Source organism: Nelusetta ayraudi, unplaced genomic scaffold (genome assembly GCF_046127955.1).
Source record: "Nelusetta ayraudi isolate G7.1 ecotype Tasmania unplaced genomic scaffold, CSIRO-AGI_Nayr_v1 ptg000095l, whole genome shotgun sequence".
NCBI lineage: Eukaryota > Metazoa > Chordata > Actinopteri > Tetraodontiformes > Monacanthidae > Nelusetta > Nelusetta ayraudi.
In genome coordinates, this window is record NW_027466145.1 from 297,759 (window position 1) to 325,588 (window position 27,830).

At 45.9% G+C, this 27,830-nt stretch overlaps 2 protein-coding genes across 4 annotated transcripts; both read right to left on the reverse strand.

The window, feature by feature from the left end:
- Positions 1–11,484: 11,484 nt before the first annotated feature.
- sid4 (secreted immunoglobulin domain 4) lies at positions 11,485–15,488 on the reverse strand. The gene is made up of 8 exons (XM_076047809.1): positions 15,331–15,488; positions 14,533–14,676; positions 14,312–14,446; positions 13,504–13,676; positions 12,649–12,835; positions 12,362–12,541; positions 11,608–11,874; positions 11,485–11,522 (listed from the first exon to the last, which is right to left on the reverse strand). Exons 1-8 carry the CDS (start codon positions 15,377–15,379, stop codon positions 11,518–11,520), a joined length of 1,140 nt encoding a protein of 379 aa, XP_075903924.1. The 5' UTR covers positions 15,380–15,488; the 3' UTR covers positions 11,485–11,517.
- A 789-nt stretch (positions 15,489–16,277) lies between these two features.
- LOC142902558 (pre-B-cell leukemia transcription factor 1-like) lies at positions 16,278–26,981 on the reverse strand. Of its 3 annotated transcripts, none has more exons than XM_076047752.1 (8): positions 25,833–26,981; positions 24,696–24,769; positions 20,792–21,042; positions 19,977–20,167; positions 19,719–19,854; positions 19,266–19,416; positions 18,434–18,504; positions 16,278–17,369 (listed from the first exon to the last, which is right to left on the reverse strand). In XM_076047752.1, the coding sequence occupies exons 1-7, from the start codon at positions 26,048–26,050 to the stop codon at positions 18,467–18,469; spliced, it is 1,059 nt and encodes a 352-aa protein (XP_075903867.1). In that variant the 5' UTR covers positions 26,051–26,981; the 3' UTR covers positions 16,278–17,369; positions 18,434–18,466. The 3 variants fall into 3 exon arrangements, with proteins under 3 accessions (XP_075903867.1, XP_075903866.1, XP_075903868.1); XM_076047751.1 differs by having other exon boundaries at positions 18,434–18,507; positions 25,833–26,980; XM_076047753.1 differs by lacking the exon at positions 18,434–18,504.
- Positions 26,982–27,830: the final 849 nt, after the last annotated feature.

Sequence of the window (27,830 nt, forward strand, 5' to 3'; positions counted from 1 at the left end):
ACAGACGGACGGACGGATGGATAGATGGATGGACGGACGGCTGGATGGATGGATGGATGGATGAATAAATGGATGGATGGACGGATGGATGGATGGATGGACGGACGGCTGGATGGATGGATGGATAGATGGATGGATGGATGGATAAATGGATGGATGGACGGATGGATGGATGGATGGATAGTCTGGTAGACTCGGTTCAATTGAGGCTGCAACATTTTGCTTTCATTCTGCAATTTTTCTAACTAATTAAACCTTTTTGGGACCTCAGAAAGTTGTGAAACAAAAAACATTTCTTCACTCAACTGAGAATTGGGCGGAGTAGTGTCTTTTACTCTTAATATCTTAGTTTTGTGGCTCTTTTCAGTAACTTCACACACAATTCTTTTGAACTGACGAATTCCACTTTTCAGCAACGTTTGTGAATCTCGTTGAATCTCTGCCCCCGTGTTTTAATGCTGCGGCCCATGTCCTCTGCTGTAGCCACCCAGTTACTGGCCGGACGGAGGTAACGCCGTCTGACGAAACATGCCAGCGTGAACTCTTGACCTCTCAGTGGAATCGCTCCAGCTGCTTGTGGAGGGCAACAGTTTGTTTCCACTTGATAGGAGCAAGTAAACAGACTGTCTGGGGTCGGAGCGCGAGATGCGCAGAGCATCCGGCTGAGTTGCATTAAAATATTTGTTTATTACACACAAGCGCGCACACACACACACACACACACACACACACACACACACACACACACACACACACACACAAATACTTTAAGTCTTTGGGACTTTCCCACGCTCAGCGACCTTGGTGACGATATCCAAACACAAGAAAAGTACATTTTCATCACAAGATCAGAAAGAAGAACCAGGATTAGAAAAAAAAAAATCAAAAACACACAAAAGTGCAACACGACTCGACACTCTCAGTCAGCAAGGAGTGTTTGAGAGATTACAGCTCCTTCTCACCCTGAAATTCTTCGTTGCTTTTAAGAAAGGAAACATCTTGACAAAAAAATGACTTTTGTTCTGCTTAGCTGGCAAATGCTGGCAGCTGATTATATTGAGTTATTTTTCCCCACAGATTAGTGTTTTTTGAAGAAGGGCTGCAAACGCTGATACGGTGAACATCTCAGTCCCAACGAGGTCATAAATCCTGCAGCGGGACGGACTGAGGTCGGAGGATTTTCAACTTAATGTTGGAAACGTGTGACTTATGTACTGCAGGTCTGTGATGGTTCTCAGTTATCCAGGGTCGTCCTGGTGTTTAGAAGGGTTGAGTGGAGGCAACCGGACTGGGTTTTTGCTGTCTTGAATGCTCAGCAAAACCCAGTCCGGTTGCCTCCACTCGACCCTTCCACATTGTGTACTGCAGCTGGACAAGGCTGACACGGCCGTCAAACAACACTTGATACCTTGGGACGTTTTTTCTACATCTTAAACAAGGGGTGGCGGGGGGGTTCTTGCAAAGCAACTGGTTGTGTCTTCTTCTCTTTATTCTTCTTTTTCGAATTAAACTTTTTTAGACTAATCAAGGATTTGAAAAAGGTTCTGTGAAATATGGTGCAAGGAAAACATTCTTTTTAATGGCAAGTTATTTTCATTTATTCATTAACTTATTTTTTATTCATTTATGTTAGCATCTGTGTATGTATGAGTGGATATGTGTATAATTTCCATCTGTGGGAAATTATACACATCTATGATTTTAACCAATCATTACTTTTTGTAGAAAACAAAAGACAGAAAAATAAACACCTTGTTTTTCCTTTTATCCCATTAAAAATATGTATAAAAAAAACTCTTCTTTTTCTTCTTCTTCTTCTTCTTCTTCTTCTTCTGCTTCTGCTCTGGCAGTGAGAGCGGAGCCACTGCTGCTGATGGGAGCCCCTTTTTCCTCTGCCACTCTGCCTGCGGCTTCGCAGCGGCTGCGGCTCAAGCACCGTCTTGACCTCCCCGACATCCATTTTCATCCCATTTGAGCTCGTTGAGGAGCAGAAGACATGAGAAGGAGACTGTGAGGGCCAGACAGGGGGGAGACAGTGAAACCACACACACGCACGCACACACACACACACACACACACACACACACACACACACACACACAGAGGAAAGAGTGTGTTTGTTTAGGTGCATTGTATTGCCCTATACATCTGTTTTCTGCTTGTTTATATCTCAGCCCAGGTCACTCTGCCAACCTAGAAGCTGTAACTCTATTTGTTACCGGATGATTACAACCCTGTGTGTCTCCACACGGCCTCTGTGCCCATGTGTGTGTGTGTGTGTGTGTGTGTGTGTGTGTGTGTGTGCGTGCGTGCGTGCCTGCGCGTGTGCATGTGCTCAATTCCACATGGATTTTATGGACGCCTGCCATGGCCATGAAATTCGAAGGGGCCATTCTGGGGGCCGGGAGGGGAAGGGGGAGGGGGAGGGGGAGGTGGTGGGCTGTGGAGGGTTAGGTAGTGAATGGGAAAAATGTAATCTGTCAGCCAGGGGGGTGGGGTAGCGGGGGAGGGGTGAGGAGGTCTGTGGTGCCTGCTTGTTTATACAGGCCTAACAAGTAGCAGTGGGCAGCGATGAACTTATCCAAACATGCGGTCAATCCTCAGTTTGCTCTTGGCTTGCTGGCTGTGCGTGTGTGTGTGTGTGTGCGTGTGTGTGTGTGTGTGTGTGTGTGTGTGTGTGTGTGTGTGTGTGATATAACATGTTTCCTATATCGAGAGATTAAAGTCGTGAAGGTTTTTCAGAAAATAACAAGGAATTGAACCAAATCATGAAAATATTTTGATAATTATGGGAAAGATTACATATGTTATTGTTGTATGCATTGGGACGGGGACATGTGTGTATTTCGGTACATGTGGCAAATAAAGGCTCATTCCAAAAGCTGACTCAGGGCTTTGGGATGACCCCAGACAAACCAAGAGTTTGGACAGTTGTGTTCTGGTTTTTTTTGGTGGGACTCTGACAGTTTGATAGTGACGCACTCAACCACAAACTGGCATACAAGTCGTCTCGACCACTGTGAAAAAAAACCCTGAATGTACGTGTCAACTGCTAGGGAGATACTCTGCGACAACCGCAACTACCCGTGTGACACGTGTTGAGCAGATTTTAACAGTAGCACATTTCTGCTCCCCATTCCCCTCCTCCCTCCCTCCACTTCCTGTGTCCTCACCTTTCAAAACATGTGCCAATGCCGTGTTTCAAAATCGAGCAGACGTCACGGCTGCCGTAATTCAGAAAGTGGTGGTTTTTGGCTTTAGCTATTATCATTGTTGTTTTACTTCTACATTTCTTTACCTCCACTGTCACGGGGGGCACATGTGCAATCACATGATAAGTGTGAGGTTAGGTCATAGCGACATAATGTGAGTCAACGCTCTTCTGCACGTCTGTAGAAGGAGGAACTTTCAGCCCAAATGTGACAGTTTCTTTTTTTCTTTTTTCTTAAAAAAAAAAAAAAAAAAAAGCCTGGTTGGTCAGACGGCCGTTTAGTCCTGCAGACATCATGAACACAACTGACAATCTAAATCAGTGGTTCTCAACTAGTGGAGTCTCGGGACCTTAGCCCACTTTCTATCATTCTGGGAAATAAATGATTTTAATTTTGTGTCTTGCAAAATACATGCCAATAACTTTCTCTATAAATATATAAACTTTAAAATCCCTTATTTAAAAAAAAAAAAAAAAAAAAAAAAAAAAGGTGGGGGGACGGTGGACTGGCACTGCCCACAAAGTCGATCCACCAGTTGAGAAACGCTTTTTTAATTTTTTTTTCACCCATGAACCAATTACAGTTGCCACTAATGTGCACATCTTTGGACTGTGGGGCCTCGCTGACGTCGGGAGAAGATGCGCACCACCACAAAGAAAGTCCCCAAGCAATTCAGGCCTCGGCGGGAGGCTGGTTTAGCAACAGCGACGACCGCTGCACTGCCGCACCGCTGCACCGCTGCACCGCCGCACACACAAAAAAGCAAAACAACACCAGTGAAGACATCTGCGCGTGTCGGGGGGGAACCTGGACTACAGAAGACGTCAAGGCTGCGTTTGCCCGCTAATTGACTCCTGACTGCGTGATATGGTTTGAAGTTTTGCAGAAATTTTGACTCAGAGCTTCACGAGAAGGACAGTAAGGAGAAAAAAAAGAAAGAGAAACCCGCTGGCAACACACATCTTTGTCCCCCCGGTTTGTGTCTGTGTCTCGTTCCCCTTGACTCATCGCCACAAAAAGCCGCAGGGACGGGGAAGAGGAGAAGAAGATCCCGCTGCCGACATGTCTCAGAGGAGCATCCTGTTGTCACACAGCCAAACACAAAATCAATCCTGACTGAGTTAAACCCCGTTTGTTGTCATGTTAGCAAACAGCACGCGGATCCTTCAAGGACAAAACTGAAGGGATTTTGACAGAGTTGTTTTTTTGTTTTTGTTTTTTGCTTTAGTTTTATTTTCATAGTATCAGTAATTTAGAAGTGTGTGTATACGTTTGTGTGTGTGTGTGTGTGTGTGTGTGTGTGTTTTGGAGTGGAGATACTTCTGTCCCACATTCACAGCAGAACAATGTCAACCACAAAAGGAGTGAAGCAAACCCTCCAAACTGGAGCTTGCATGCTTTATTTTGGAAATTAAAAAAAATGGGGGTTGTGTGGGTTGCGAGGGGCCACATTCCTGCCTGAAATTAACGTCACAATTCCATATAAAGCACCTCTGGAACTGTTTTATTCCCTCCCATACAAATGGATGTTTGCTCAATCAACAGAAAAAATATTTAAGTACTCCATGTGTTTTGTGTTGTTTTTTTCCATTATTATTTTTTCAAGCCCAGGCCAACGATTTGGACCTGTGCCAGTCTGTGTCTCTCCCCCCAGGGACTTGGGGGGACATTAAATGTAATATTCTTCAGCTGTTGCTGCAGACTGCAGGTGATCCTGGTCTCCTGCAGGAACACAGTCAAAGGATTCAGTCAAAACTGTCACGTTAAGAAGGTCTCATATTCACCTCGGCAGTGATCCGAATCTCCGTCCTCATCAGAAACAAGAAAAGTGCCTCCGCTGCTCTTCTGGCTGGCTCTATTTCTTGTCGGGTGTGTGCTAAAACACACAGTTATTGCCCCTTTGTGATGTCACCAAGATCACCGAGACCCCGTCCACTCTTCCAGCCAGGTGTTGGCCCCGCCCTCTAAGACCACCTTCCAGCTTCTTCTTTGTTTCATGTCCTTCCAAACATGCGGATGGCCGTAAACAGCGGGCTAACCTCTGTTGTTTCCTGGAGATCTTTATTTTTTTTCTGGGATGAAAAATAAAGATCAGGAGCACGGGTTTAAATTTCCACCAAACTGCTGTAAATGGTGGCATGGTTGACTTTCACACACACACACACACACACACACACACACACACACACACACACACACACGGAGGCAGCAATGGGGTTCGATCTTAATCACACGTTTGCAGCGGTTGTCGACATCCTTTCAAACACACAAACCAGAGAGATTTTTCACTCTGGCATCATTTTATTTTCCGTCGACGCTGCAGGGAGGACGGCTGAACCCAAAACAAGGATTCAGTTGGGGGGAAAATACATTTCCTGTTGACATTCCCGCTACCGCTTTCCCTTATTTGTACTTTCCATCTCTTAACTTGAACAGGAAAAAAAAAGCAAAACAGCTCCATATAGGTAACCTTTTTTACGCTTTTTTGCAGACTTTTGCAGTTGTGATGACTTTATTTGGCCTGCTGCGAGCAGCAGATATGCCTCTTATCAAAGTCATGGTTTCTGATGGTGATTTGAGATTAGAAGCAGATTAGAAGAAGGCCATCAGGCTGAAACGTTATGGTTTGACATGGCCAAATAAATGGGTGTAATAAGAGACCTGTCCTCAAGATTTGTGCATAACTCCTTGCTAATGGACTTGTCTAATGGGTGCAGCTGCAGAACACAGCAGAAAATTCAATTTAGGACGAGAAAACTGTGACTTGATCCAAGATGAACGTATACTGTTTCTTCTTAGATAGATAGTTAGTTAGATAGATAGATAGATTAATACTTTATTAATCCCATCGGAGTCTTCTTAAAATGCTTAAAATGTATATCAATCTCTCACTTGGGCTGGTTTCCTCCAGATGCTCAGAACTGGTTTGGTTGCTCGGTGGTCGATGCAAGACAGTGCATGTGCACCAGGTGTCGGAACACATGATACAGAAAGAGACAGAAAGTTTTGTGGCAGTGAGCCATGCACTATGCTGCGGTTTTAGCACCAAGAAGATGATGGCTACGGCCAGCGAGCGCGCTGTCACACTGTCAACACTTTTTTAACTGTCAACAACCAGAAAAGGCAGCCGACAAGCGCTCGGCCACTCTGGCAGAATTTAATGTGAGAAACATGTTGATTTAAGCGGCAAACACATCGGACATCGGGATAAACTGTGTGATTTTACGCTTGTTTGACAAGTGAGAATGATGAGTTCACTCGCACCATTTGTTTCTGAGATATTGCAAAACTAAATCGTGCCTTGAGGGCGGTCTGCAGTCCTCGGTGGAACACTTGGAAATGTTCCTTTACGCCTGCGTGTTTATGAGTTTGAAACATGAGTGTCTCGATCAATGAAAGAGTGTTTGCAAGGCGCTGCAAAACCCTGCAAAAGGTGACGATGAGTCAAGCTGAGGCATGAAGTGAGTGGTGGGAAAAAACACTGTCTTAAAGAGATCCATAAATATGCAATATGACTATGTTATATATGCATATACATACAGTGTAATACACTGTAGTATATATACATGTATATGTATATATATATATACATATATATATATATATATATATGTATATATATACATATATATATATACATATATATATATATATAAACTTGTTTGCACTATTATATATATACATAATAGTGCAAACAAGTTTTCAGGTTTTCAGGCACCCTTAACATTGTACACAATTCCAATCATTGTCATTAAGTATTTGCCAGACAATTATTTGGTGTTTTTAAAAAGTTTTGGCTGCGTCAGAGGCACACAAACAATTTATTATTATTATTATCATCATTATTATTATTATTATTATTGCTATCAGTGTTGTTGATAAGACACATTAAGAAAAACATGTTCTGGTTGTTGTTGTCTGGATGTGTTCCAGGGGACAAAGTCATCTTGCTGAAAACGTCCAGTTCTGTGGTGGGCAAAACAGTGCACATGCAGCAAGTGGGTCAATGCTGGTGACTCCACTCAAACAAACAGCACTTGAAGACTCAAAGCTGTTTTTTAGCGCGTTACAGTACATTGCTGTTGCATGTGGCACGTGATGTGTTTTGAATCTAATTTTCAAACCACATAAATACAAATGATGATATATTTGGGGTCACGGTTGGTTCGTTTGTACATTTCACTCATTTGCCTAAAGTTCCGCAGAGGGTGCACAAAGGCTTCCTGCATTTCAGTAATCCTAAAATTTCCTCATGTCCTGTCATGTCTCTCAGGTCAGGTAAAAAAAAAAAAAAAGTCCTCAGAAAAACATTTACAGTGTGCATTTTTCACCCATACAGGGCAACACAGCGGTGCACAAAGGACAGTGGGAAGATTGTACGTTCAAATCCCACTTGATGTCATTCTGTGGGGAGAGAGAATGTTCTCCCTGTGTCTGTCCAGACATCAACATCGTTCTGAAGTTTCAAAAGCAGTCCCATTGTTACGGACTCAGAGCAATTACACGTCCGATTATCTTGCCTTTGACCATTTATAGTCTTTGCAGCTATCGAGGAACGTGTTTCTGCTGTGCAGCGCGGAGCCGGTTGCGTAAATCCACTTTATTAGCCTGAAACTTTTCCTGCAGACATGTAAACTACAGCTGTGTGGCCCTTCGGTCAACGCACAGGAAGCCCAAACAGCGCACTGGAGGGAGATTTATCGGTTTACAGTCATCGGCTGCGCAAAAAAATGAAGGGCGGGGAATTCCGATTTCAAAAAGTGGGCCAAAAACCTGCATTCTACTTTGTGGCCAACAGGGAGCACCAAAAATGGTTGCAAAAAGACAAAGAATGCTTGGCTGTCAACACGGAAAGCAGCACTAATTTCATACCTTTACAAACTGGTTGAAAAACAATTGCTAGCTTTAAATCCTTAGTCTCAAAAAAAAAACATCCTCATGTCTATTTTGTTTGATTTTGTCTTATTTTGAATGAAAAGGATTTTCACTGTCAAAAGGAACCAGAAACTCAGAGTGAAACCAATCTATCGGCTTCAGAACAGGTATTTGTCAGCCGATGCCAGCCAATGGGGGATGACGATGATGATTCCACTCATCTCTGCACACAGTCAATGTTCAGAATGCATGGCCGTCACTCCTTATCCTGTCACTCTATTCAACGACGTGCACGCTCAGTAGGGCCTGGAACCCCGGAAGGGTCTCGACCTCCGGGCCTTGTGCTTTCCTGCCTGTCTCACACATTCTCACATCACTGCTCGATCACATTGTGGAAGCAGGAGCAGAAGAGAGGAAAAAAAAATCCCAGAGAGACGATATTTCACAGCCTGATTGACAGACGAGCTGTTTGTTTTTGTTGTTATCAGGCAACAGATTTTATGTTCCTTCAACCACGGCCCCTCACCCCACCCGCGCTTCCGACCGCCTCTTCAGCTGCACGAAAGCGAGACTTCCTGTTGCACCACAAGGCAGAAGCAGGAAGACCGTATTGACTCTGAGCCATCGGCGGGGCGCGTTGGTGGGGGGTGCAGCATGCTCGCTGTGTTTGTGCTCTCCTGCGTTCAGTCAACCCGACTCTGCAGCCGACGCAACAATAGAGGAATTCCGCTCCTCATGCCAGTTTCTGTGTCAGAGAGTCATTTCAGGAGGAAACCATGGCAACCAGACCTGACAGTGGCCCACTTTGCCTTTCACCTTTTTTTACTTCCTGTCGAAGCTCTCGGCACATCGGTTCCTTCCTGGTTCTAAATGTGCTTCGGCTTTACAACAAAACATCTGTTTTTGAAGCTATCGTTGTATTTAGCTCTTTATTGAAATGACTCTCGAAACACTGATTAAAAAACCTTAAAGGCTGTAGTTTGCCCACCCCTGTCGTACGTAGTTACCTGCTGGTGAGGTCGTAGAGGTCATACTTCACTCTCCATCCACATGTAGCTCAGAGTGCACAGACTAATTGCGCTGCTTAGGAAACTGTGACGTACAAACTGCACAGGCCTCAGTCTGCAGCCGCTGTTTACATCCGACTCCATTAGTGAACATGTGTGCACCTCCAGGTCTCGTGTAAACACTGAGACTATGATGGGAATCTGAGGCTTAAAGAATGAAGGCTTTTTTCCTCTTTTCCTCTCTGGCTAAAATCATTTTTCCTCTCTTTAGTTCCGTCTCCATTGTTAGATTGGAATTTTTCCCAAAAAAAGGAAAGTGGAAGTAAAGTAGAAATAAGTGATTTCCCTCCTCCTCTGACGTTGTCTGCGCAGCATTTGTTCCGTCTCCATCGTTCCCGCCGTGGGGGCCGTCTGAGAAGTGAGGGGGCGGATGAGAGTGTGACAGAGGGCAGATGTTTCCTCGTCTGCTTTGATGAAGACTGCGAAGACGCAGGGAGGGCTGAGCTGTCGGGAGACAGGGGTTTTTCTTTCTCTTTTTTGTCTTTTTATGAGGGAGGCCGGCCAATGCAGGTCTGGCAGCGGCTCTCTTTCCAAAGCTGCAGTCACAGAGCCTAAAAAAAAGTTGAGCCAACACCCCTTCAACTTTGTACTTTACTTTTTCTCAGAAACAAGAAGAAGAACAACAAAATAAAAAGAGTTGCTACTTTACTTTAAAGATTGGGGAGGAGAAACACAGTCTTTCCTCATAAAGGATGATGTCATCATGGCCTAAACAAAGGCCCGACTGTGTGCTGCATCTGTCCTCTCCAGTTGTCTGCTGTGTGTTTGTGTGTGTGTGTGTGTGTGTTAAAACCACATATTACCACCATGTGGTTCAGGAAATGACTTTGCGACGTCATTGTCAGATTTACTACCCTGAGTCTTGCCAGAATGTAAATGTGCCCTTATGCGTGCTGAGATTTACAACAACATTCAAACAAGAAGGAAGTCGCTCTTGGTGGCACGTGGCGGTGGCGGCTGCGGCAGCAAACTCAAACCACCGAGAAAACAACGCCCTCTAATGGCCGCAAATACAATTGCGGATCACATCTGGACGGGCATAAATTAAATAAAGCTCGTTACGACTGAAGACAGAAAACAGCACTGTGCTGTTAATAAAATCGCAGGCCTCCTCCAACTGTGTCTGTCTGACAAGCTGTAGGCGGGCATTGCATTGTGGGTAATGTCAGTTCCAAATCACGCCTGGCCTGGTTCTGGGCCACCATCCCTAATTTGATTTCAAGATTTTCACACACTGCCCGCAAACAGGCACATCTCTGTGTATTCTCACAGTCCGAAGACTCACGCAAGTGTTTCACCTCGTCAGTGTTGCGTCACATGGGAATATTGAAATAGCGTCTGTGGAATCATTCACGCCCTTTAAAAAGAGAAAGGAAAACTGGCTAAAACCGTCATACCTCTGACACTCTGCACAGAGGTCATTATCTCTGGAGTTAACAGTGAAAATGCTAAATTCTTTATGGCAAGACAAAGAAGGCTCATTTTATTTCCTTTTGATCAAAAAAAATACAAGACTTGCCTTTGGGCTAAACTTTGTCTTTACTATTGTTATATGTGAATGGCTCAACGTCGTCTCTACTCAATTCACTTTTTGTGGCACAGATCAGCTCAACAGATGACGAAAAGGGAGGAAGACAGAAAGCATTCATTACCGCAGGAGGAACTCCCCCACAGAAAGAAGTGCAGGGCATCGGTCCACAGGGAGGCTCTCCGAAGGTAAACTCAATCAGTTCTCAATAAAGAAAAAAAAATGACCCTCATATTCTCAATAATATTTAGCGTTATAAAGCACAGAATTCACTTCAGAGGCTGCATTTATTGGAGTCATCATGTCGGAAAAGGATGACGGAGGCCTCAGTGTGGTGTTGCTAGCATTTTTTTTTTTTTTTTGCGACTTTCTCATTACAACACATTGGGTGGTAGTTTGCACCCCAAAAACAATGTGTTCAGCAAGAATGATAAAAAAAAAACACATTCTAAAAAAAATAATAGATGACGCGGGTGACAGTATCATTTACTTTTACTACTTTTAGCTACTCATGGTTGACATACAGTGCAGCCATATTGAATGGCAGAAAGAAAGCGCTTCTTCTTCTTCTTCTTCTTCTTCTTCTTCTTCTTCTTCTTCTTCTTCTTCTTCTTCTTCTTCTTCTTCTTCTTTTCGGCCTTAAATTACGATTCTTGGGCGACTTTTGTTTCTTATCAAGTAACTATCTGGGAATCAGAGAAAAACCCAACTGCTGAGTTGAAACAAAATGTATCATGTATGTAATCGCTCTGCTTTCTCAATATTAACACATTAATAGCACTGTTGATACAAGCCGGGTTAGCAAACACTGTTTGCGCAGCAAGACCAGCGCAGATTAAGCTGCAGAATAAAGAGGAAACAAGTGGGATTAGAGAAGATTGAAAACAGATGAGGGAATATGAGATTATTTTTTAAGGCCACCCACCTCTGACGACCACTTTGGCCGTGGCTTCGCTGGAGCCGATGTGGTTGGTGGCCACGCACTTGTACGTGCCGCTGTCGCTCGCTTTGACCTGGGCGATGAGCAGCCGGCCGTCCCTGGTGGTCTCCGCTCCTGGGGGGAGGCTCTGCCGGTCCACGCGGCTCCACTCGAACTGGATGGGGTGAGAGCCGTGGACGAGGCACTGCACGTGGAGGGCGTCGCCCGGCCGCAGCTGCACCCGCTCGGGCAGGCAGGTGGTGTACGGAGGGGCTGCGTGAAGGAGAGGACAGTCCGGAGGTCCCGTCAACAGTAAGCTGGAGAGATCAAATCTCATGAAATTTAACAAAAAAAAATTAAAGCAGCTCAACTTTCCATTTGTTTGTAATAACAGCCGGACGTGAGCGCAGCAAAGACCCAGAAGAAGAAATACTGGAAGCAACTGCTTAGTTGAAGCTAAAAAACATTAGCTGGCATGCTGAAGTACGCAGTTTTTCTCGCTTACCTCTACAATTGGCAAGAGTTTAAACACTGCAGCACATTGTTGCTAACACCGACCCAACACCAATGGGAGGAGGGAGCCAAGCCGTAGCTATGAGGTTCAACTAGCAGAAAAATCCCAGCTAGGTTAAAGTTTGTGATTTGCGATGGATGTATTTTTTTTTTATTTTTTAGAAAAAGTTCACCTGTCGCTATTCAAACAAAACAAATATATATATGTGGCCGATGCCACGTTCAATAGTTCCATTGTTCGACTTACTCTCCACCTCCATCTGCGCGTAGGCCTCGCTGTAGCCGTGCACGTTGGTGGCGTTGCAGATGTACTGGCCCGAATCCTGGCGCCCCACGCTGGTCAGCGTCAGCACGCCGTCGGCCATCGTGTGCTTCCACGGAAGCGGCGCCCGCAGCTTGGACCATGTGATCACGGGAGGGGGGTCACCTGTCAAGCAGGAGCAGCAGCAGAGAGGAGGAGGAGATGATGATGATGGGGAGTGTAGCAGCTATCGAGGCTGTTTTTTTTCGGCTCCCAGTTGGAGCGGAACTCACCGGAGGCCTGGCACGACATGGTGACCATGTGTCCCTCCACCACCGTCATCTCCCGGGTGCTCACTGACGCCAGCGGCGCCCCGAGTCCGCCCTCCACAAAGATCTCCACCTTGACCTCCGTCATGCCCTCAGCGCTTCGGCCTTGGCAGATGTAGACGCCCGAGTCGTCGGGGTGGATGGCGGGCCACTGCGGAGGGAGAGGAGGTTGTTGTTGTTGTTGTTGTTGTTGTTGTTGTTGTTGTTGTTTATAATAAAATTGTAATATTCTTTTTAGGCTATTTAAACGTTAAAAGAATTCTAGCTATAATTACACAATAAAATGTATTTATGAACATACATACATACACATATATACCTGTGCATGAAGTATAGCATTGTTATATAATTATTTATTTGGTTATATACATATTTGTATCTTCATCTATATAACGAGGGCTTTGTAATTATTTGGATATTCACCCTGCAACTAACTCCGGCCTTTCTAACCACCCCCTTTTCGCTCTCTCTCTCTCTCTCTCTCTCTCTCTCTCTCTCTCTCTCTCTCTCCCTCTCTCTCTCTCTCTGTCGCTCCCTCTCTCTCTCTTCACTTTTGTATTTTCTTTTCACCCCCACTGGCCAAAGCAGAAGAGCGCCCTCTGGAGTCTAGATCTGCTTTAGGTTTCTTCCTATCAGGGAGTTTATCCCGGCCGATGCGACACCTGTGCTTGCTCTGGAGGGTTTCAGTTGGTTTTCTCCTGGTTGTGCAAAGTGCTTCAAAGTGCCTTTGGTTGTGATTTAGCGCTTTACAAGTAAAAAGTTGATCGACTCTCTCAGCGGCTTCTCGTCTCGCCTCGTCCCGCGGCGCCTCTCTCTCACCTGCAGCACGTTGGCGTCATTCACCTCCCTGGGCAGCAGCTGCAGGGTGGAGCCCTGGCGTTTCCAGGTGAGTGTGGGGCGAGGCCTGCCCGTGGCGCGGCACTCCACCGCCACTGCGTCGCCCATCCGGACCCTCAGGGGCCCCGGGGGTGTGAGCTGCACTTTGGGAGCAACTGACGGAGGCAGGAAGACACACAGACGTGAATAGAAATGCTGCCACGGAAAGAGTATTTTGAGAAGCAAGCAGCGGCTCCCATTGTCTCATTTTTTTTCAAGTCGTCTTGGGTGAATCACACCACATGTATCCTGTGAAGACTGGGTAACCAAGTACTGGGCAGGAATCTTGTAAAGCAGATGGTGTCAACGTGGAAGAAGGTCTCAGCTGCTTAAACGTTTTTCCTGCTGTCTCTGTGAGGTTCCTGCTAATGTGGTGGAATTTATGAAGAATGAATTTGATGGAATTTTCCTACAATTGTGCTTGTTGAGTCTAAATTTCCACTATACACGTATGGTCAGAGTGGCTCTTTCATTAAACACAAGTTAAATCCAATCGGAATACTAACTAAACTAACTAAAAAAAGAAAGGGTTGGGCTTGCTGCTGTATGCATTATAAATGTCTCGTAGCCCCACATTCACTTTTCCTTTGAGTTTCAGGCAACTCTTCACATTCAACTCGGCTGTCTTGACTTGAAAAGTGGTGCAGGGGACGGCACGTGTTTAGCTTTGTTTTGCGGGATTTCAAAGGGTCAGCTGACAAGGTCGGGCAGTAGCTTTGTGCCCTCAATCCAATCTCGCAGCGGTTCTCACATTTGACGTTGAGCACAGCGACGGCGGAGTGGCGGCCCGCGGAGTTGCTGGCCGTGCAGCGGTACTGGCCTTGGTTTCCTGGTCGGGCGTTGGCCACGGTCAGCACGACGGCGCCGGGGCCGATTTTAACGTTTGCTAACGAAGGGAGAGAACGCAAAGTGGCTCGGTTAGACAGCCGCCGACACGGCTGCTGCGTGCGGTAGGGCGGCGCCGCTCCCGACCTGGCATGGGCTGGTTGTTGGCTCTCCTCCATTCCAGCGTCGTCGGAGCTGCGCCGCTCACTTGGCACCTGAAGCTGAACGACTCCCCCTGGCGGACGGTGGCGGAGCGGGGCTCCACCGAGACCACGGGAGCCTGAGCAGCCACTGACCCCACGCACGCACGCACGTACGCACACACACACACACACACACACACACACACACACACACACACACTCGCATAAATACACGTTCATTGCAACTCAGTGAACTCTCTGACTGGGTACAATACCAAGTAAACAAACAGCCAGCAAAGAGCAAATATTCTAGAGCAAATACAGCGCTGGACAGAGTGCTTTTGATCACATGGCGGAAAAAATATTACATTTGAAGAATTGTTTTTGTAATGAAATTAACTTAAACATAAACTAAACATTAAGAAATCAGTATCATTGCGGCGGTTGTGCCACAATTTGAATCTTGAATCCAGATTTTTGATTTTAGCGGGCTGTTCTTTTTTTTAAAAAAAAAAAAAGCAACACAAAGAAATTTTCCACGGATGAACCACCTAAATTGGATTCAATGCCCCGCCTCCTCCCACTCCCATCTTTAACAAAAAATATTTCCTCCATTGCCAGTAACAGTTTCTTACAAACACCTCTGAACAACTCACCAGACAAAACCCCCGCTGCTGACAACACTTAACAATAAAACAAGCTGCACGACACACACATCAAGCAAAAAATAAATAAATAAATAAAAGCCATCAAAGTGTTGGTTAAAACACATTCCATCAATCAGTCACACTGGGCCAGTTACCTGAACACAGCAGAGCCAACAGGACGAGGACGCCGGGCGAGAACCTCATGGTGAGCAGAATTCAGTCCCGCTTTCCCTTCGGCGCTTCTCTGCGATACTGTCTCTCCTCTTCAGACTCTGTCGACCTTTAACCCCGGGCTCAGTATTTACCTCACCCCACCTCCCCCCCTCCGTCCCCTGTTCAAACACGCTGGTGGCGGTCGCTAGCCCGAACCTTTCCAAGACCCAAATCACCTGATCAAGACACCCCACCCCCACCTCCCCAGGGCAGAAGCTGTGGTTGTGATTTAATCACAGCCTTCCCTCAGAGAGCCGTCTCGCTCGCGGGCCAGACGGGTCACAGGAGGACCAGGAGGCTGCTCGCAAGGTGTCATTACAGCTCCTGAAAACACTGTTTCATATATGAGCAGAGCAAAGAGGAGAGTCCTGTTTGTACAGTGAAATACACGTTGGGCGTATCAAGTAGCTGGGACACGTGAGTTTCGAGCAATTTCTTTGTTTTTGTTTTTTAAAATCACAAGTACAAGTGTAAAATGGACACAGACCCGCAGAGAAGCAGCTATTAGTTGTACCGTCTTCCATCATATTTATTTTCTTTGTCCAACTGATATGAATTAGATGTTTTCACCTGTGGATGATTTCGAAAAACAGGAAGTAAATCTTCCACTCATCCAAAAAAAACAAAAGCGCGCACGTTCAAAGAGCACGATCACAGTCAGCTTCACATTTTAGCCCAGAATCTTCGAAAAGCCATTTCATTGTGAATTAAGGGTGAAAAATTGGGTCTTTATCATCTGAAATGGGCGATCAAGTTCGTGTGCGTTTGAATAATCAACCACATAAAGATCTGAAGAAGAGAAAAACATGGTGGCTGATGATGCATTTTAACTTGAAGGAATTTACTTTTACCCTTTTGCCCAAAAGACCACACAGCGGGACAAACAATATGTAGGAAGTGAGTATATTCAATTTATTTGATAAGTTCAGCCGTTGGGATAGTTGAGTTCTTTCAATGCTCATTCCATCTGTTACAAAACTTTTCTTAAAAAACAAAACAAACAAACAAATCTATTCATCCCCTTAAAAGAAACAACGATACAATCATCAATTTATCTTTTTCAGTTTCCGTTTTAAAAAGATGTGGAAATAACATGATGAAAACACGCACACCTGCAGGAAGGCCACGTGCAGGTGTTTCACAGCGTCCTCACCATTGTTGTCAAGAAGAAAAGAAACAGAAAGACGCTGAGTGACTAAAACGTAAAAACTAAACATGAAGGTGTCGAGTCACGAATGTGCAGCCTGGAGGGAGGGGGGGGGGGTCTAAAGGGGCTTGCTGAGAGTGTCGGCGGTCTTCGGGAGGAGTTGCAACTCGCAGGGATTCCTCAGTGGGGAACCCACTGCAGCGCAGCGGGACAGGGATCAGGAAGTGGAAGTCAGCCTCTGACCGAGAAGATTCCTGTGTGTGTGTGTGTGTGTGTGTGTGTGTGTGTGTGTGTGATATAACATGTTTCCTAGATCGAGAGAGAGAGAGAGAGAGAGAGAGACCAAAGTGTAAAAAAAAAAAAAAAAAAACCCCAGGGGTGACCACTGAGGCGGCAGACTGGCTTCGCCACGTGCGGGTTCGAGGCTCCGCTGGTGAACCGCTTTCCCCGCCACCACTTCCTGGTAGCACGAGCGTGTCTTCAATCTTCCTATGCGCTTCTACTGCCCCCTGCTGTCCAAGGCTGGCGCAGCGTATTCACCGCGAGCCCCGCAGCGCTCAGCGTTCACGTCTGCCGTTCGAGGTCCTCCCCCCTCTCTTAGCTGCGTGTTCGTACAGTGGAAAAAAGACACACATGCTTACAAAGAATGGCCAATAAACAAACAAAAAGAACAATCAAACAAATAACAAATTGATATAGGTGTGTAAGAAAAGAGTTCAGTGGAAGGTGGAGGCTGTGGAGCGCAGCAGCAGCTGCAGGTGGCGCCGCGCTGTCAGCCTGGTGGTGGATGTGAGGGAAGGAGGTACCAGTGACGTCCTGCGAGCCTTCACTGACCTGCAGAGACACAGCAACACAATGCTCAGTGGCAGACTCCTGACTCTGCTATGTATATATGTATATTGATGTATACATACATGTATATGTATGTGTATACATACATATTACATACACATACGTACACATATATACTTATATAAACACACATACTGTGTATATATATATATATATACACATACATACACATATATTTATACACATACATATATACACATTTATATACATACATACTGTATATATAATACACATAACAGATACACATATATACATTTACAAATATATACATATACAGGTACATATATATGTATGTATGCATACATACATGCATATATATGCATATATAAACGCACATACATACACACACATACATATACGCATATATATATTTACAAATATATACATATACAGGTACATATATATGTATGTATGCATACATGCATGCATATATAAAGGCACATACATACACACATACATATACGCATATATACATAAATGCACAAAGTTTGCTGCTTTCTCTTAGTTTGAAGAGTTTATTGCGTCTTATCCGCATTCAGACGAACAATTCATGAATCATTAAAATAAACTTTCGTCGTTGTTTATTTTTTAAAATAATTGGTATGAAAACATTTCTCCACAGCCGAGAACGCTGCGAACGGAGAAGAAAAACAAGTCGAGTGCCACCTTCTCCGCGTTTTCAATCTGAATGATCTAAATCCATTATTTATCACTTTGTCTCAGGCGCGACTGCTCTGCAGTCACGACACGGTTCTGTCAACCTTTGGCAAGAATGAAAAGGCGAATAAATGAGTTTTAAAAGAAAGAAAAAAAAAAAACAGCCTGCAGAGCTGAAGCTAAAACCAGACAGGAGGCCGGATTCGGTTTCCGTTTTTGGCAGAGGGAACCGTTGCTAAGAATATTCCCTCGACGCAGGGGTCAAGACGCCGCCGTCGCCTGCGATTACTCGGAGTGACACGCGGCACTGGCGAAAAAGGGCTGAGCCTGTTGCCATGGCGACACACTTTGAGTCGCCATGGCAACAGAGTGTAACCATGGAGACTCACATGGAGAGTGTGACGGCAGAGGGCTCCTCTTCATCACCTCCCATCCGGAGTGTAACACGGGCCTGGGTACCCTGCTGCGGACACACAAAGGGTGGCGGTGATGATGATGATGATGATGATGATGAAGATGAAGGTGATGAGGATGAAGATGATGGAGGTGGTGGTGGTGGTCGTGATGATGACGATGAAGATGAAGATGAAGATGATGATGATCAGAAGTTCATCCCCATTTAAAGGTCCCATGCTATGACAAATTCACTCGACCAATGTTTTCTATAATTGATGCCTCTCGAGCTCCACGGGAAGTCCAATCTTTGCTACTTTGGTGGTAACACACACACACACACTTTCAGAATTCCTTTGTCCTTTTGTGATGTCACAAATCTCCCCCTTCGTCCCCGTCCCCCCGCGACCAGGTGTTTGCTCCACCCTCCTGGCTGCGGGAGGGGGCGCCTTCCAAACGTGTTGAAGCTCCAACAAAACATTGGTTTTCACAGGAGGCTGTAAACAAAGGGCTGAATACGCTGTTTTGAGGAGATCTACAGAGATTTCTGTGCTTTAAAGTCCCAGTGGGGGGAGTGACATGGCTGCGTTTTCCCATGTCCGTCAGCCTTCAGGGTCTTTCTATCAAAGAAGATTTTAATGTGTGGATTTTTCGACGGTGGCTCCTGCCAGTGAGCTCCAGAAAGAGGAGGAAAGAAGAAAAGTCCACCCTTCTTTTTCTTGACCCACTTTTTAGAAAGCGTTTCTTAAAACCTTGAAACCTCCTCAGTTTCTGGAAACAACAAGCACGTGTGTGTGTGTGTGTGTGTGTGTGTGTGTGACTGTGTACCTGACTTTGGTGTGACGGGGGAGTTGGCTTGGCTGGCCTCAGACGAAGCGCCGGCCGCCGGCTTCCTGTTGGTGTACATGCTGGCTTCCTCACTCAGCTTCGCAATGTTCTTCTTGTAGCGAATTCTCTTGTTCCCAAACCAGTTGGCCACCTGGGCCGCAGAGGGGCAGGGTCAAAGGTCAGAACCAACCAACATTGTAAAGACACAACCCTGTGTGTGTGTGTGTGTGTGTGTGTGTGTGTGTGTGTGTGTGTGTGTGAGAGCGAGCTGCCATCACCACGACAGACACGCTGTGGGCGGAGATGCACTGGATTATGATGATACTACAATATATTGGAATTAAAATATATATTCCAATATATTGGAATTTTATTGGCATTTGCTTAATATTGCAATATAGTCCACAATATAGTATTTGAGTGTGTGTGTGTGTGTGTGTGAGAGAGTCGGACCTGAGACACAGTGATGGAGCACCTCTTGGCCAGCTCCTCCTTGGCCTCCTCGCTGGGGTACGGGTTCGACAGGTGGGTGTAGAAATACTCGTTCAAGATATCTGCCGCCTGCTTGCTGAAGTTCCTCCGCTGCCGCCTGACACGGAAAAACAATTTTCCCCGTGGTAGACGTTGAGCGAGGGATGAAAGAACACACACACACACACACACACACACACACACACACACACACACACACACACACACACACACACACACCTGGCATCCAGGAACCTGGAGCGCAGGATCATGACGGCCTCGCACGTGCTCTGCTTCAGCTGCATCTGGATGGTGCTGAACTTCTTGTGGATGATGGCCACCATCTGCTCGATCTCTTTGGGGGAGACGGGCCGCGTCCGCGACTGCTCCCTCAGCAGGTTCATCACGTGGTCGGTGAACTCGCTGCAGGCCTGCGGGTGGAGAGCACAAGAAGTCACGACCTCACAAGGATGATGATGATGATGATGATGTCGGGACGCAACTCTGTGCTTTTGGGGTTTTTTTTGGGAGGGGGGGGGGGTTGGTCTTCCTGTGATATTTTAAAGGTCCAGTGTGTCAAATTTTCCCAGTTATTTTGCAAAAGATGGCAGCTAGCAAAGGAGTTCAGGATCAGACGTGTGCAAACTGAGGCCCGGGGGCCATATGTGGCCTGCAGAGCTTTTTAATGTGGCTCAACAAACTTGAGTCATTTCAATAAAGTGCTAAACCAAATGACTTTCATTCTACTGTGAGTATACACTTTTATTAATGTATTTATGGACAGCATGTTGAGCTTTTACCAATGTAAAAATCATAAAGCAAGCCAAATTTTACACACTGGACCTTTAAAGGCCTGGCGTGTCACATTTTGCACCATCTGGTGGTGAGACTCTGCACTGCAAACAATGTTAACGTTAACGACTGACTCACGGCAAGCTCGGACCACCTTGAGAGGCCTTCAGAGATAATTCTGACTCAAAGCAGTTGTGTTGCGTATGTTACTTTGGTGACGGGGCCCCCTGCTGACCAAACTGAACTCAAAGCTTCCTTCTCACCTGTTCGTACTTCTCCAGCTCGGCGTGGTACATCTGCCGGATGTGTCCCAGCTTCTCCCGGTACTCGGTGTGCTCCACGTTGCTGCCGTCGCCGGGCACGCCCCCTGCCCCCGCCGCCGCCGCCACCGCCGCCGCCGCCGAGGCCCCGCCCCTCTCCAGCCCCGTGACCCCCTCGGCTATCAGCATGTTGTCCAGTCGCATGATCTGGGGGTCTGGGGACGAGTCCTCCTGGATGCCTCGGAGACTCAGGGCTGCAGCGACGGAGGGAAACAGTCGGGTAAAAGGTGTTTAAGGAACTCAGAGGTGAATCTTTTGGGTTTTTTTCCCGAATCGTTGGCTGAACTCGAAAAACAGGAGGAGTTACGGAGGCCGAAGCTGCTGAGATGAGTGCGAGACGTCTGACACGCAGCCCCTCCGGGCGCCCAGCTGCAATATACAGACTCGAGCGCAGAGTTGAGATAATTAGGGAGCTTATCTGCAGGTCAGTCGTTTGCACTGAACGAACTGCGTAACCTGTATTTGTCATTTGTCTCTCCTAAATCATCCTCCCCCTTAAACCCCTCGAGCTCGGGCCCTTAATGTAAACCAGCTCACTCACAGTGCAATTATTCTCTTAAAGACGAGCCTGTCAAGTCAGAAGCAAGTACTGGGAGGAGATTCAGGGGGCGTTGACACGTTTATTATTTGGATGAAAGTTGATTTTTTTTTTTTTTTCTCCTCCAAATTTTAGGAATGCCAGCAAACCAATGAATCGATCAGAATGCACGTCTTTCACAACAACAACAACAACAACAACAACGACAACAACGACAACAACGACAACAACGACAACAACAGGTCCAAATACACGGTCACTACGATTGTCCCATTTACATATAACACTGGACGGAGTGACTGGATTGATTTTGTTTGGTTTCCCATAATGCCGTGCGCCGTGAGGCGGACCGTTTGTCACATGATCACATATTCCCACACCCAGCGAGACCGGGAAGCCCGCCAGTTAGCGTGTCGAAGATAGAGTTGTTCAGTAGAGTCGGCTTTTATCCCACTGCGAGGCGGACGAGGTACAACGTTGCGTCCATCTGACTGGCACATTGAAAACATTTTGCATTTGTTCAGCCTCTGGTGTGGAAAGAACTTGCGTCTGACGCTGTTCTGATTTTGAATTTGAACAAAAAAAAAGAAGAAAAAAAAGCATTGGGTGAAAGTGCAGTACTCTAGAATGTCAATATCAGAAGTCAAGCAGGTACTGGACCTTTATCCCAACACAGATTCTTGAACATAAAGACATTTTTATGTGCACAACAGCAATAAAATCAGCTGCCTTTTTTTAAGGCCACTAGATGGTGCTAAGTCACCCTATGCACATCTCCGCACAGCATCGTCTGCATTCTTGATTTGGAAGGTAAAAAAAATATATACATACATACACGCTATACTGTGGACCATATTGCAATATTGATCAAATTCTGCACATTCCAATAACACCACGTGCTCCATCATTGTGTGTCGTTGATCAGTCCGACCTCACAGTGTCTGTGGTGGTGATGGCAGCTCGCTCGCGCGCGCGCGCACACACACACACACACACACACACACACACACACACACACACACACACACACACGGCTGTTAATTAGCAACTGGCGCTCCAGGAGCGACTAAAGACCCGGTGAAAAATGAAAGCTCATCGGAGACGTTGTTAATTGGCGCAATTATGCAAATTAGGGCTGGCAATTAGCAGGTAATTCCGGGGGATCGGACTCCGATTTATAATCACGCAACGAGGCTGCTGACAGCATCCACATCTGGCCGTCAGCGTCCACACACACACACACACACACACACACACACACACACACACACACACACACACACACACACACACACACACACACACACACAGCCTGGTTCTCAGAAGAGCTTCCAGAGAATATCTTTACCACATGTGCACTTTCCAACCGTGCACGTCCTCCCCCAATCCAAGCATCCAGGCTCTCCCTTCCTGCCTCATCAATCCTCCGCTTCAATTTGTCATCACCCCGTTAATTTTTCTGCTCAACCAGACAACAAAAAAAAAGTTCCACGTGGGAAAAACACTTTTGAGATGCTCAATTTCTTTTGGTTTTTAATTAGGTGCACGTGAAGGAAGTTGCAGTGACTGTAAGAAGAAGAAGAAGAAAAAAAGTCACGTTACTCTCTCAGTTCATACATTTGGAGAGTGTCTTGAGAGTAGAGGCAGGCTGATTAATCAGTCTGGCTTTTCAACGTGACAAAGCAGATTCTCTGAGGCAAACAAACAGGCCTAATCTCTGCCATGTTTGCACATTGCGACCAAAAACATGTTAAAAGCTGCCGTTTAGTGCACGACTGCGTCCTGATTTATTTCACAAACCAAAGCAACACTTTAACACTTTAAAGCCCCGGTGGGTACGATTTAGCTGCATCTAACGTGTATTTCGCCAGTACATATTTTAAACACCTCTTTTTCTGAGGTTCCACTCGATCTGACATGAATATTGCACCAGCTGTGATGTCATGGCAAAATCATCAAACCCTGAGCTGGTTCACATTCTGACTATTGCCTCCTCATAAATTACTAATACATACATACATACATTATATATATATGTATATTATGTATGTAAATAGGTATATGTGTATATAACATAATACGCATATATTTATATGTATACATACGTACATATATGTATATATATACATCTATATTTATGTTTATGTGTATACATACATAAATACATATGTCTACACATAAATGCATATACATATATATGTATGTATGTATGTATACATATACATGTATATACAGACATACATTCATATATATATATATATATATATATGAATTTTAAAATAGTCAATGCTTATTTAACAACAATTTCAGGATTTCTAGCTTCCATTTGCTCAAATTGTTGTTGCATTTTTTTTGGTTTCTATTCTCGTGAAGCAATTTGCGTTACATTCCTAATGTTTGGAAGGTGCTATAGAAATGAAATTTGATTTGATTCAATCACTTTAACCAGAAGCAAAAAAAAAAAAAACCCACAGCCATAACATATCAGCATTACCTAATCGTCTTTTAGCCGACCTGCTCTCTCAGCATTGGTTGACCAGAGTGCTTGCGCACACACACACACACACACACACACACACACACACACACACACACACACACACACACACACACACACACACACACACACACACACACACACACACACACACACGACAAATGGGCTGTAGCACACAGCAGCTGGAAGAAGGCACTGCTCCGACCGAGTAAACCCAGCTTTGCGAGTCCGAGGGTGGCCGAACCGTCTCCCACCCCGAGGATCCCACCCCGTTCAGGTGTCTGCAGATTATCAGCCGCCTGCCAATCCGTGAAACACAGCCATCACCACCTGTCCCCACCACTCATCCATCAATCTGTCCCCTACTCTCACTATCTCGCTGGCTCGCTATCCTTCTGCCTTCTTGCTTTTGTTTTGTTTTTTTGTCTCCTGTTTTTTTGGTCGGGTCCAGCCTGGGCCTCCCACGCTTCTTCCTCCCTGCCTCATTTTGGTTCCTCTTCACATTCTGCCGTTTTCACCTTGTGTGTGGTGTATTGTCCGACAAAGAAATGCAAAAGGCGGGAAGGTACAATAATAAAAAAAAAGAGAAAGTGTGAACGCAGAAGCACGAGAGAAACCAGAGGGTTTGTTTTGGTTGCTGATCGATCTGAAGGGGAAGGCCATCATGAAATCACAAAGACTCTAACAACTCCGGGTAAACTAGGTTTTCTCATCACCAGGCCTGCATTCTTTGCCTTTCCCGTGCGCCAAACCGTTGCAGCACCAGCCTGCAACATTTTGCTAAAAAACAAGGCTGCTGACAGGCAACTCACCCGATCGCTCTTTGATGTCACACAGAACGCTGAACAGGGCCGGCTTCATCCTGTGGCAGTTCAGTGCGTGCTTCCTGCGATGGAAGACAAAGAAGAACAATAAGAGAGAAAGGGGGGAGAAAAGGAGCAGGAGGTTCAGAGAGTTGAGTTGTCAGTGACAAATTGAACCCTGGCAAGCGTTTACAAGCGCCGACACTCATCAGAGGACCCTGAACGAGAAAGGCAACAAGTCGGTGCTGAACAGGCCGGTTTCAAATGATCAGCGGAATCTGCGAGAGGGCCGAGAACAGGCCCGAGCACATAGCTGGGTAATATACCTGAACACAATCACCTGAGGGGAGACGTAAAGCGCACGGAAGTGTATGGGAGAAATCCGGTCGTGTGCTTCTCCTGCCTCCTTTCACTCTCGTACACGTCATAAATAATGTCTCTTTTGGAAAGAATGCTTGTGCGTGTAATATATTTTGCATCATCTTGAAAAAAAAACATTTAAATCATTTGAGGAAAGAGAAAAGGAAGTTTAGCCGACACACAGCAAGACATTATTCTTCTTGGCTTGCAGATATTCATATATATCTGCTGTCTTTTCCCTATTTTAAAGGTGCTCGAGATATACATACATACATACATTTACATACATAACATCTAACAGTAAGAAATAACAGTGCAGCACATTTTGCTTCAGATGTTACACTCCATTGGCCTTCTTCCTTACACTGGCTTGGGCGTCAGGGTAAAAAGATCATTAAACATTGAGCTAATCCATGTTCTGGGCTGCTATAGACACGTGCAGTGGAGTGCAGTGCAGTGCAAAGGCCTCCTCACAACAGGACCCGCTCTTTGCATAAAGACAACAGTTACTTATTTCAAAGACTCAGCAAAGCTATTTGTCTGCATCTTCCATCTTGGCTAATGGTTCCTGTTGAGTTGTTGCACAGTGGCCCGTAAATCCATGTGTTGAATTGTACAAACACACGTGCCACATTTACTGTATGGGTTTTCATCTAAAGCCACTGGCTGGCTGCTGGGTGTCGGGGTCACGTGACGTGCGCGGAGGAAGCGGTGAAATGGGGCGAGAATACTGGGGCAGCTCGGTTCTAGGGTGGGTGGTGCTGGTGTTGGTGTTGGTGATGTTACCTGGCCTGCGCCTCGTCCAGACTCTCCTCCGTGATGCCCATGATCTGCTGCAGGATGCCACCGATGTCCTGCGGCTGCTGTTGCTGCTGCGGCTGCTGGTGTTGCTGCTGCTGCTGCCCGCCGAGGCCGTGGAGCTTCATCACGGCGTCGGGCTCGCACAGCTCCCCCTGGGACAGTCCGACGGGACAGTCCAGCATCATGTGGTTGTGGTGCTCCATAGATGCACGGTACCAGGGACTGGCATATACGGACGGCCCCGACTAACAACTCTGAGCACTTTCCAAGGAATACAAAAAAAACTGTATTTTTTCCCCCCCTTCTTCTTTGACCAGTGGTTAAAATTCAAAGCACAACGCTGCGTGAGCTAGTTGTTTTGTTTTTTGAAAAGAGAAACAAGTGCAGCGGGGTTTGTTTGTCCCTCTTCGGCAGGCGACAACAAGCACCGCACATGTACACAAAACTGTACAACTCTCAACTGTACTAGGACTGTTCTTTGGTACGGAAGGGCACGGTTCGCCAAATATTAGCCCCGAAGAGAGTGTGTGCCTTGTTTGACGCGCCTGCGCACAGCCCACCTCTCGCGCTCTCTTCTCCTGGGAAGACAAAAAGAGGGGTGAAAAACCACCAGGAGAGGGCGAAAAGACAAGGGGGGGCAGCAAAAAATGTTCAAGAGTCTTGCCTTAAAAAAAAAATGAAAATCAAAACAACAGAAAGTGGGAGGCGAGCGCTTTCTTCGAAGTGGTAAATAACCCCCCGCTAATTGTCCCCCCGAAGAATGCGAAAAGAAGAACAAGAAAGAAAAACGATGCGAACACCTTGTGAGACGAACCGCCGTGTGTGCGACGACCCGAGAGCCCCACAAACCCCGAGCAGAGCCGTCTCCACTTGTCTTCCCCCCCCCTTTATTCGCGAGTTACTCGGCCGTTCCACGAATGGAACCGAGCGAGTCCCCGGAAGCACCGAGCCGGACAGACATTCCTGGGGGACTTCATCTGTGTGGTTCCGTCCTCGTCTCTCGCCTCCGGGTCCGTAGCATCAGTCGCTTGTGTTCGGCTCTCTCCCTCTCCCAGCGTCCCCCACTCCTCCTCCCGAGCAGGCAGGGCGATGCTGTGTCCGTCCGCCGTCGAGCTACGAAAACAGGATGGGGCGCCGATTACTTCCGCTGGGGAACTTTTCAAATTAAAAGACCCCCGGAACCCCTTCGCCGACGTCTATGGAGGGAGTTAACCCGTGTTTAACGAAGATAAGGGCTTAAAAAAACATATTCACTTCCATCTCAGTTGCATGAAATGACGATGTGCCTTAATACGAACTGAGGGTAAAGGTTTCCCGGAAGTTCAGCGTTGCCTTCGTGTGACAAAGTCCCAAGCTTTAAGTGTCATCAATCATGTTAGTATTCCCAAACCAGCTGCTGTATTGCAGTTGTGACAAAGCAAGAGCGGACTGTGGCTGCAAAGTTTACCCTGAAAACCACAGAAATGTGTATGAAGTCGAGGAGGTGGCATAGCTAGCTGCTGCAAAGGAATTAGCATGGATGCTGCAATACAAGATTCAAGATACTTTATTGTTATTATACAGGTGTACAATGAAATTGAGCTGCACAGTCAGCGTAAAGACTCAATGATTAAAAGAGAATAAATATAATACATAGCTTTAAAATATTTTTTTTTACATAACCCACAACTAGTCAACAATTCACACATTCAAGCATCCCACACTCACAAACAATACCAAATATGTCTGGCCAATATAGTAAGACAGTCAAAATTGCATATTTCAAGTATTGCCCTTTTCCGCTGAAGTAGCTTTTTAGTACTAGAAAGGAGCCCCATATTCACAGAAAAAGTGAACAGCAGTGGAAGCATTTCTTTTTGTTTAAAAAAAAAATGTTTATCATGTTACCCAGCGCTGGACAGTGAGGCACAGGCCTGATGTTGGAATCCACAAACTCACAATAACGAGTTCAACTGGTGATTAATAATCACCAGTTTGGTTGGG